This window comes from Prunus avium, chromosome 7 (genome assembly GCF_965620075.1).
Source record: "Prunus avium chromosome 7, drPruAviu1.hap1.1, whole genome shotgun sequence".
Lineage (NCBI taxonomy): Eukaryota > Viridiplantae > Streptophyta > Magnoliopsida > Rosales > Rosaceae > Prunus > Prunus avium.
In genome coordinates this window covers 26,669,967-26,679,975 of record NC_142290.1, presented here as the reverse complement: position 1 = coordinate 26,679,975, position 10,009 = coordinate 26,669,967, and the positions used below count along the sequence as shown (strand labels likewise).

Here is a 10,009-nt window from a genome sequence, read left to right as displayed (position 1 = left end):
AACAACATGTCATCCAATAATCCATTAAATCATTAAAAAAAAAAATATTTTTTGAAAAAAAAAACGAAAAAAATATATACTTATGGACCCCACCCCCCCTTCCCCCCAATTAACTAAGGTGAATTATTTCTAGGGGTGGGCATCTCTACGTTCCATAAGGAGATAAAATGAGTAAGCTACTATGTGTTTATGTTGCTGGACTAGTATTCTTATGAAACAGAGCTTGTGTCATACAATACTCTTATGAAACTCATTATTGTTGTTTTTATGTGCAAAATGAGAATATCAGCAGAGGGAGAGAAGTTCTATTTTACTGTTTTGATGTGCAGAATGTTGTGTTGAATCTGATGGGGCTGCTGTTTGGAAGGATTCATTGTTTTTTAAATCATGATTTGTAATAACTATATAATTAAGCATAATAGGATTGTATTTCTTTGAGAATCATGTTCTGTAATAATTATTATTGCTTGCAGCTTTTTTTCTTTCTTCTGTTTTTTCTTTACCTCTTTGGGTTATATGATTAGTGAATGTTTTATGTGTTTGATATTAGGAAACTTGAGAATGAACATGTTCGGTGACATGGAGAAAATGATGTTTTCTTTTATGCCTAAACCGGCCGAACCAAACCGCACCAAACCGGGCCAAACTGCAATGATAGAATATTTTTCACAAGAACCAAACGACCAAATTTTGAAACAAGGAAAATCACTAAATACATAAAAATTAACTGAAGTTATGTCATGAAATTCATGCAGTGTCGGAAGACAATGCAGCTTTGATCCTCTCAACAGTGCAAGCAATCAGATTGGTAACTGTTGCCACCGACCCGAGAGAGAGCTTGGCGGTCAGGCCAGAATCAACCAGAATTTGAAAGGCAACAGTGAGAAGGGAACCACCAGAGCCAGAATCCCCCATGCCTCCTCCATCTGGAAGGATGGCAAAGCCAGAAGGAAGAAGAGCAACATAGTCAGGGTCACTCCCAATTAGTACCACATTCATGGCAACAATGTCCACTGGAGCATAAATCACAAAAGAAGTTGTTTTGTCTGTGCAGCTCTCTTGCAGTATCAGCACGTTGCTCTAGCTTGAATTCGCACTCTACAAAATTAAAGGTTAATAATTCATCAATTGTGATTAGGAGCATAATATGGAATAATTAAGAAAATTAAAATAATAATAACAATAAGAGAGAGCTACATTTACTCGCAGTAGAGACACGCAATTTCCAGTGTTGCGACCATTAGCAATGTGTGCCATTTCTTGAACAATTCCACCATTGGAAAAAATGTCCCACGGCAACCACAAGTGATGAAGCTCAAGTAATTAGTCGAACCATTTTCATTCTTGTATTTCATGAATAATTTGGTTAATGTATTAGATCTGATAGATCATCCTACGAATTTGAAGGATAATTAATTCACGTACCTCATTACGAGAGTTCTCATCACGAAGGAATTCAAATACCCTTTTGGGAGGAACTGGAAGCCAGAAAGATGTGGCGGCGCTGAGCACAATACCGGGAGGCCTACCAGGATCATCCACGCTGTTTTGGGTCATCACTCGAACATCATCAGCCCCTGTCCCAGACAGTGTTGTCCATGTGTGAGTGGTTGAAGCGCTTACTCCAGAACAGAAGCTTATGACCATCCTTTCAGCCAATTTTAACAGACTTTTTCTGCCTTCTTGATTTGTAATCACTAATTAATCATGCATTAAAAAATAATAATAAGGCTTAATTAATGAATCCATGTGCGTGCACAACATGCTATATTAGACACATGCAATCTTTTAAGAGGACGTCTCTCGTGTTAGACAATACTAGAACGTAAAAGAATAGCCCTACACAAAATTGCTCTTACCACCAACATCACCAATAGGGATGTTTGATGCCAGGGAACTGGCAAGACGTTCACATTGACGGTCCAAGGTAGCGACCCATCGTCTCTCCCCAAATGCATTGCCAGAGTTAACCAGCTGCTTGTACAGATTGTGAACACCACGTTCATCCACATCGACATGCTCAACCCATGTAACCTAAAGCACCAAAAGTTTTAAAATTAAATGACAAATAATGTAATGAGTTAAATACATGATGCAAGTCAAATATGAATCAGAGTTAAATACATAGTGTGTTTAATTATTAATTACATTACCTTTGAGTATCCATTTGGCATTTCTTGGATGAGACATCCAGAGGGTCTTCTTTGGCATGACCTTGGTGCAGGATTAAGGCGCAGAGTGTCCAAGGAGTCATCAACCACAGCCCAAGTGCCATCAGCATTCTGTTTGCAGTACCTCACATAATAACTCTCACGAGTTGGAACAAGCGGTGAGGGTACTTGAAATTCTGCAGTCATCTACCAAATCACAAATAATATAGTCAACCCGAACATATAATTAACCATGACAAGATAATGTTATTATAAATACATAGTGTGTTTAATTATTAATTACATTACCTTTGAGTATCCATTTGGCATTTCTTGGATGAGACATCCAGAGGGTCTTCTTTGGCATGACCTTGGTGCAGGATTAAGGCGCAGAGTGTCCAAGGAGTCATCAACCACAGCCCAAGTGCCATCAGCATTCTGTTTGCAGTACCTCACATAATAACTCTCACGAGTTGGAACAAGCGGTGAGGGTACTTGAAATTCTGCAGTCATCTACCAAATCACAAATAATATAGTCAACCCGAACATATAATTAACCATGACAAGATAATGTTATTAAAAATATTTGAGATTCCAGGGAGAAGATAATAGAATTGTGAAAGTAGATATATATTATACCACTTGCAAGGCTCCATTGTAATTTCCAGCCACTCCAGTTGACAGCACTTCCAAAGTCATAGCTCTCGACACAATCCCAGAAAACACAGTCGACCATTGATTCTAAACAAGAAGATAAGTAAAACAAAAAATGATTAGGGTTTTTGTGTTATTCCTCTATTTAAAGACATAATTAATATTTGTTCAATGTTGATGACACAAGTGCCAAATTCTTGGCCCATATAGGCAGGCTATATACCCTTGATATGCATATACCGTATACCAAATTCTTACTTAGTCACAGAAGAAGAAAACGCAGCCAGCGGGATAAAGAAGAAATAAGAAAAAGATGGAGAGAGAAGAGAAGAAAGAAGAAATGATGGCTAGGAGAAAAGAAGAAAAAGCAGATGAAGAAGATGGAGAGATGGAGAGAAGAGAAGAAAGAGGGAAAGGAATGATGACGGTTGGGAGAAAAGAAAAAGAAAAGAAGAAAAAGCAAAGGAAGAAGATGGAGAGAAGAACGAAAGAAGGAAAAAATGATGACGGCTGGGAGAAAAGAAAAAGAAAACGAGAGTTTGTGGGACGGTTAGATTGTAATAAATACTACATTTGTATGGTTATTCGACAAGAAGATGCATCAGTCCAGTGGTGTTTGAGCCTTGTCTCCAAACTCCTGACCAGAGTTTGATTCCTCATGAGTTCACAAACTCCGAATTTTTTTTTCATTGAAGCAAGTTACACCCCAAAATTGCAAACATGAAAAAATTTACGAATAAACAATCACATTGAATTTGAAATTTCAGCAAATTAGTATATCTAGATATAGCAAATTTGTTCAATGTTGATGACACAAGTAAATAAGGTTACCACATCCATGAGAATCTCAACAAGGTTGCTTTATCGGCACGAAGCTTTTCATTTTCATTACGAAGTTGTGTGTTCTCATGAAGCTCTAGCTGAGTCTGTCAAAAAGGAAAAATAAATAAAACAAAGTTGTATATATTCCCAAACCCATTTTAATTAAAAACGTGTCATGAACAAAACATTATATACCTTCATATGGTTGCGCTTATTTTGAAACCACCATTTCACTTGGAATGGTTCCAAACCTAATTCCCGGCTCAGTTCCTTCCTCTGCTTGGGTTTTGGGCAGGGACACTCCTTGAATAAACTAAATAATAATATCCCAAGAAAAAAAACCAGAACATTAATTCAAGGTTTATTTTTTTTTTAAAAGGACCATTATGAACTCATTAACGCTTAAATACTACTCACGCTTCCATTTCTTGGATCTGATGCTGAGTGTGGCGGCGATGCGTCTTTTTCGGGCGAGGATCTTGGTCACCGAAACCGCCCTCAGGGTTGTTGCTGCCGAATTTGGTGTTGATCATATCCAGAGAGCTTAAAGATTTTGATTTTGATCCCAAGGCTTAGCAAACTTATGGTACAATCACAGATATTACAGCGTCATGGAAAGTAGAGACAATTACGGCGTTATGGAAAGTGGAGACAATTACAGCGTCATGGAAAGTAAAGTAGAGATGACTTCTTGAACGCGTTCGTGCACGTCACGACAAATGGTTTGGGGACGGTTGAAGCTTTAATTGCTAGGGTTTTTCTAAACTATAAGAGAGAGAGCAAAGAAGAAAGAGAGAAAGCAAAGAAGAAAAGAGAGGGAGCAAAGTAGAGATAATGTCTTATTCCTTCCACTATTCTCTGGATCTTAATTTAGCTCCGCCAACACAGGCAAGGGTGCAATCACTTGCACCAGTCTGGGCGCCCTATTTTGCGTCCTCACAAGGACCCGTGACCATCAATGACTCGTTACTCCTTGACAACGATGTTGCCATTGGAGTTGCGAGGAGTCTGGTAACTCCCAGAGATGTGCGCATACTGGGAATGAGAGATGATAACCGCCTAGTGAGTGATGTCGTGGCAATGGGCGTGCAGAGTGCTACATGTATCGCAAGTGTGGGCCATCGCCTCATTGCAAAAACTCATGAAACGCAATTTCTAAAAGCTCAGTTGACGGCAAAGCAAAAATTGGTTGATGAATATCGGCACGACAACATAAGATTGAAGAAGGATGGGGCAAAAAGGGAAGAGGAGCACCGACGCCAGCTCGAGTTTTTGCAGGCAGAAAATGAAAGGTTATCCAAACTGGTAACTTTTTATGATAAAGAAACGCAAAAACAGCCAACGGCCTCAGAGCAACCGAGTAAACGAAAAGGCGGAGATGACAAAGAAGCGGTGCATGAAAATCCGGAAGAGGATATTCAGAGCGCAAAACTAAAGGCTCCTTTGGTGGAATTATGAAGCATGGCGAGATGATGATGAAGAATATGAGGAAGAGGATGAAGAAGAAGAAGAGAAAAAAAAAGTTTTTTTTTTAGTTTTTTTTTTTAATGCAGCCTGTTTTAACACTCAGTTGTGAAAGAGTGTGGACTGAATTTGAATAGTGTAGAGAACATATAGTTTTTGTAAATTAAGAGTTGCAGGGAATTTCTATTTTTGACTGTGAAATGCGAAGTTAGAAAACGCGTCAGATTGGATAGGGACATGCAAGAAAAAAAGAAAAGAAAAGAAGAGAAACAGATAGAAACATAATTAAGAAAAGGCATTGATATGCCCCATTTTTTATGAAAAGGCGTGAAAGAAAAGTCAAAAGTGCAATACACAACACAAAACCTGATTTCTTCTTACAAAGATTGCTATACACGTGTCTCTCTGCTGATGGTTTCCAAGTTGGGCATTAAAATAGTATTGAATTGATTGTACCAATGTCCTGTGGAGGTCAGACTCATCAAACATCTTCATTCTTCTAAATTTGAAAAAGGAAAACCGAAAGGAAAAAAAAAGAAGAAAAGGGATTTGAAAGATTGATAATAGCATACCACCAATAGGCAAAAAGGCATTTCAGATCATGCAAAAGAGAAGAGAATCATTTTCTGTACATAATGGTCGCGTGAAAGGGGACCTTTTGGGACTTTTACAGTAGTTTTCTTGTTTTACATATATAATTTTGCATATTGTCTGTCCACTACTTTGGCATGAGAGGGAAGAGACACTCTCGTTAAGTATTTTTGTCTTCATTGTCACAAACAGACAAGTCTTTCCATTCTCTAGTTAAGGGAATAAGGAAAAATGAAGTGCAAAGAGATGGTAGTGGATCTGGGATGAAGGGAATAAGGAAAAAATGAGATGTCTTCCTATCATTGCAAAAACATCATCATTAATTAAAGACAAATGATGATGTCTTCACATAATTGCAAATAGTGTGAATTTTTTGGGGCACAACTTGTATTATGGTCAACATTCTTTTTTATAGTACAGACTTGAAGTACAATGTTCCCTTCTTCTTTTTTGGCATGAGGTTCCAAATTTCCAATGACTCATTGAGCCAAATCAAGGATGATACAAGGATTTATTGTCTAAAAATATGGATGATACAAGGATTTATTGTCCATGCAAGAAATGTCACAATCGTTATTTGTTCACAAGGGATGTAGTAAGAGGCCATATAATATGGGATGGGTTTATGTCCAAGTACAAAAATTGGACTCAACATGGGGAACTACAGCTATCATTATATGCAAACCAAGATACTAACGTCACTTTTGATTCTGTTGTTGGTGATGATATGATTGGAATGATACATGATGCATTTGTGCATCCAAATGCATATTCTATTTTTGGGAATGATAGACCAACAGAAATGGAACATAGTGAGGGGCTGAATGATGAAGGACCAAATGGTGAGGGGCCGATTGGTGAGGGACCAAATGGTGAGGGGCCAAATGATGAAACTAGAAGATATTTGAAATTGTTACAAGATGCAGAACGTCCTTTGTATCCAGGATGCGAAAATTTCACAAAACTGTCTTTCATTGTCCGGTTATTACATATGAAAGTGATTTGTGGATGGACGGACAAGTCAGTGACACTGTTGTTGAGATTTCTAAAGAAGCTTTCCCTAATGGAGTAGAACTACCAGACTCTTATTATGAGGCTCAAAAGATAACTGTTGAATTGGATTTCACATACAAGACATAGGATGCATGTCCTAACAATTGTATGTTATTCAGAGATGAGGATGAGAAACTTGAAAAATGTGGCATTTGCCAAGAATCTAGATATGAACAGCTGGAAGGTGAGTCTGGAAATAGTCAAATTGTGGATAGAAAAATACCAGCTAAACAAGCAAGATATTTCCCACTAAAGCGAAGATTACAAAGACTTTTTATGTCTTCTAAAACAGCGTTGCTTATGAAATGGCATACAGAGGAACGTACTAATGATGGTGTGCTAAGGCATCCAGCCGATACAGCTGCATGGAAAACATTTGATGAGAAGAATCCATATTTTGCTAGTGACAGCCGTAATGTTAGGCTTGGTTTAGCTTCAGATGGTTTCAATCCGTTTAGAACAATGTTGCATCTGTTGTGAGACGTCAACGCGCCCAACTAGAGACACAACTATCTCAGCAAAATGTTGTTGCTTCTGAGGATGACCATTTAACAGGCCAACCAGATGAGTCAGGTTCTTATGTGCTTAAACTCATTATCTTCATTTTATTTAATGATATTTCTCATTATTAAAAGTTTTTCAAATACATAATTATTACTATGGCAAATGGAATCCGAAGATATTATTAAAGGACGTGGTGCTGCTCGGAGTATTCCTCAATGGGGGACTGGAAACATATTGCATGTTACGTTTGATCCTGAGTGGAAGCCAATTAAAGCTAATGCATCATTGTTTAGTTCACAGCTTGGAATCATAGCACGAAATGGAAAAAAAATTCCTCTAACATATCCTACATGGAATGACATGCCTGATGATATATTAGACGACATTTGGAAGGATATCACAGTAAACTATACTTACAAAACCTTCTAATTTGTGATAATGTATGTGTATTCAATTTGATTGATAATTAAAATGTTATAATTGTAGGATAATACAGATGCCCCTGAGGCATATAGATTCCATTGCCTAAAGGTAGTTGGTAATAGATGGAGGGATTGGAAGTGCCGACTGAAGAAGAAATGGTATGATAGATATGACACTGATGAACAACGCTTAGCCATCACTCCTCCTCGGGTGGTCACAGAGCAGTGGAAGACACAAGTAAAATATTGGGGTCTTCCAAAAGTAAAAGTAAATATCTAATAAGTTTATAGTTTCTGTTTGTAGGAGAGATGAATTATCATTGATAAAACCATCTTGTAGGAATGTTCTAAGATGAATAAGGTCAATCGTGCACAAGGAGGTGCTCCACATAGGACTGGTCGCACATCATTTTCTCAGTTGAGAAATGTGGTAAGAACACTAGATTGATTATAAATGTGGTTGGCTTTCTATTGATTTATGTTGTTGTATTAATTTTTTTTGTTATGTGCTAATGATTCTTTCTATAGTCATTGACCATATAGGTATTGTTATTAGCTAATCCTTTTTGTTCAGGCATATATCTTGAATGGCTGGCAAATAATGCTAACAGAAAATTTAGAATTTGTACTATGGCTGTATGTAACAAATTGGTCATTGGTCTTCTTTTTAGATATATATTTAACGAGATCAAATTTTTTTTCTTACATAGATGAAAGAGAAAGGAGAGAAGACTGATCGTCTGAGCATGTTTATCAAAACTCGAACAAAGAAGAAGAAAAATGATGAAGATGAAGTTTTTGATGAGGACAGTGCTGATATTATTGTAAGTTTGAATATAGAGTTGTTTTGAAATTTTATCTTTTAGCCAAATGAACCAATTCTGCAAGTGTGATTTTGTAGAATCAATTCAACCAATGTTTGGAAGAAAGGGTAGAAGATGAACAAGATGAGTCATTTAGAGAGGAAATATTTACTAAAGTGATGGGAATTGATGCACATGGGCGTGTTCGCATGTATGGGGCTGGTGTAACTCCATCTCAAGTGTTTGGTCAAAAATCAAATTCTGACAATAATGAGAATAGGATGAGAGATGAGCTAGAGAAACAATATCAGTCAAAAATAGATGATCTCCAATCCAAGTTAAATGAAGTTAGCTCAAAACTCAATCAAGTAATGACTCATGTTGGTTTCCAAACCACCCCAGAAGAAACCGGAAGCGGCCAGGTACATTATATTTAATGCCTTTCTCTTATTAAAGAATAAATACTGTTTAAATTGAAGTGATCATAGTTTTTATTGTAACTTTGAAATGTTTTATATTTCCTATATCCTCAATAGATTCCAGATGCCTCAAGTATGCATCAACGAAGACTTAGTGTTAATAGCGAGCTACAGCCTAATTTAGACTTGGAGGCATAAAATAAATCGCTTTCATTAAAAGGTTAGATAATTGTCTTCGAAAAAAAATTAAAATGTATTTTTTTTTCCATTCATTTATTTATGTATTTATCACTATTTTCAGGTTAGGGGTGAAGATGAAATACAAGATAATGATGACTCCTTCAACTTTGAACTCTATTAATTTTAGTACTTTTGAATCCTAATATTTTGTTTTATATCTAGAGATGGTATTGTTTACATATGACTTGAGATTGAGATACTATAATTATTAAATTTTTTTGTGTTAATGCAAAAGATGATACTTTCAAGTACATGAATGAAGTTATTTTTGCTTTGATCAAGATATAACACCATTTTATAAGTTTTTATAGTCAATTCTAATTAAAAATCACAGTTTATATGTCAATTAAGACTGTCATTGGTGTTGCAAATTAAATTTTTTGCATTGAAGCAAGCTGTGCAAAATAATAAATTCAAAAATAATTCAAAAAACTGAATTTATTAAAATTGCGTCACATAATTATTGCGACACTACATACAATCACTAAATCTTTTTTAACGACGCATGCCACCGTCGTATATATTGTCGCCAAAAAGGCATTTCCTTTGTCGTGTAAGAATTAGCGACGGAACGGCACCGTTACAATTACTTTAATTGCTACACGAGCTCGCGTCGTAACTAGTGTTGTAAAATCGCATCTTAAATCCGACGCTCAGTTTATTGCGACAATTTTTAACCGGCGCAAATGCGACGCAATATGTTATTACAACGGGCCCTAAGTGTCGTAAAAACGGCTCAAATCATTTGCGACGCCTTTTATTGCGACGTGACAAAAAACGTCGCATTGCCATCGCTAATCGCTATTTACGACGCTTTTTTGTTTTTTTGTGACGGACTTTGCATGTCGCTAAAGGCCCTTTTTTCGTAGTATATGTAGCACAAAAGT

The 10,009-nt window shown here is 36.7% G+C and overlaps 2 protein-coding genes across 6 annotated transcripts; one reads left to right on the top strand and one right to left on the bottom strand.

The window, feature by feature from the left end:
* Positions 1-520: 520 nt before the first annotated feature.
* LOC148293246 (homeobox-leucine zipper protein HDG2-like) lies at positions 521-3,303 on the bottom strand. 5 transcript variants are annotated; one of them, XM_088244747.1, is made up of 8 exons: positions 3,063-3,303; positions 2,790-2,891; positions 2,460-2,663; positions 2,154-2,357; positions 1,860-2,034; positions 1,426-1,697; positions 1,204-1,259; positions 521-1,098 (listed from the first exon to the last, which is right to left on the bottom strand). In XM_088244747.1, the coding sequence occupies exons 2-8, from the start codon at positions 2,847-2,849 to the stop codon at positions 1,068-1,070; spliced, it is 1,002 nt and encodes a 333-aa protein (XP_088100873.1). In that variant the 5' UTR covers positions 2,850-2,891; positions 3,063-3,303; the 3' UTR covers positions 521-1,067. The 5 variants fall into 5 exon arrangements, 4 of the variants coding, with proteins under 4 accessions (XP_088100873.1, XP_088100875.1, XP_088100876.1 ...); XM_088244749.1 differs by having other exon boundaries at positions 1,198-1,259; positions 3,063-3,302; XM_088244750.1 differs by lacking the exon at positions 1,204-1,259 and having other exon boundaries at positions 3,063-3,301.
* A 4,703-nt stretch (positions 3,304-8,006) lies between these two features.
* Positions 8,007-9,243, top strand: LOC148293245 (uncharacterized). The gene is made up of 5 exons (XM_088244633.1): positions 8,007-8,090; positions 8,371-8,484; positions 8,562-8,885; positions 9,000-9,074; positions 9,184-9,243. The coding sequence occupies exons 1-5, from the start codon at positions 8,013-8,015 to the stop codon at positions 9,241-9,243; spliced, it is 651 nt and encodes a 216-aa protein (XP_088100759.1). The 5' UTR covers positions 8,007-8,012.
* Positions 9,244-10,009: the final 766 nt, after the last annotated feature.

Bases quoted from the DNA above. Each gene is read 5' to 3' on its own strand.
- LOC148293246 (XM_088244747.1), bottom strand. From the start codon at position 2,849: ATGACTTTGGAAGTGCTGTCAACTGGAGTGGCTGGAAATTACAATGGA. The intron at 1,698-1,859 runs GTAAGAGCAATT...ATGATTAATTAG, and splicing joins CCCTATTGGTGATGTTGGTG to TGATTACAAATCAAGAAGGC. The intron at 1,099-1,203 runs GTAAATGTAGCT...TTAATTTTGTAG, and splicing joins ATTGCGTGTCTCTACTGCGA to AGTGCGAATTCAAGCTAGAG.
- LOC148293245 (XM_088244633.1), top strand. From the start codon at position 8,013: ATGAATAAGGTCAATCGTGCACAAGGAGGTGCTCCACATAGGACTGGT. The intron at 8,091-8,370 runs GTAAGAACACTA...TTTCTTACATAG, and splicing joins TTTCTCAGTTGAGAAATGTG to ATGAAAGAGAAAGGAGAGAA. The intron at 8,485-8,561 runs GTAAGTTTGAAT...GTGATTTTGTAG, and splicing joins AGGACAGTGCTGATATTATT to AATCAATTCAACCAATGTTT.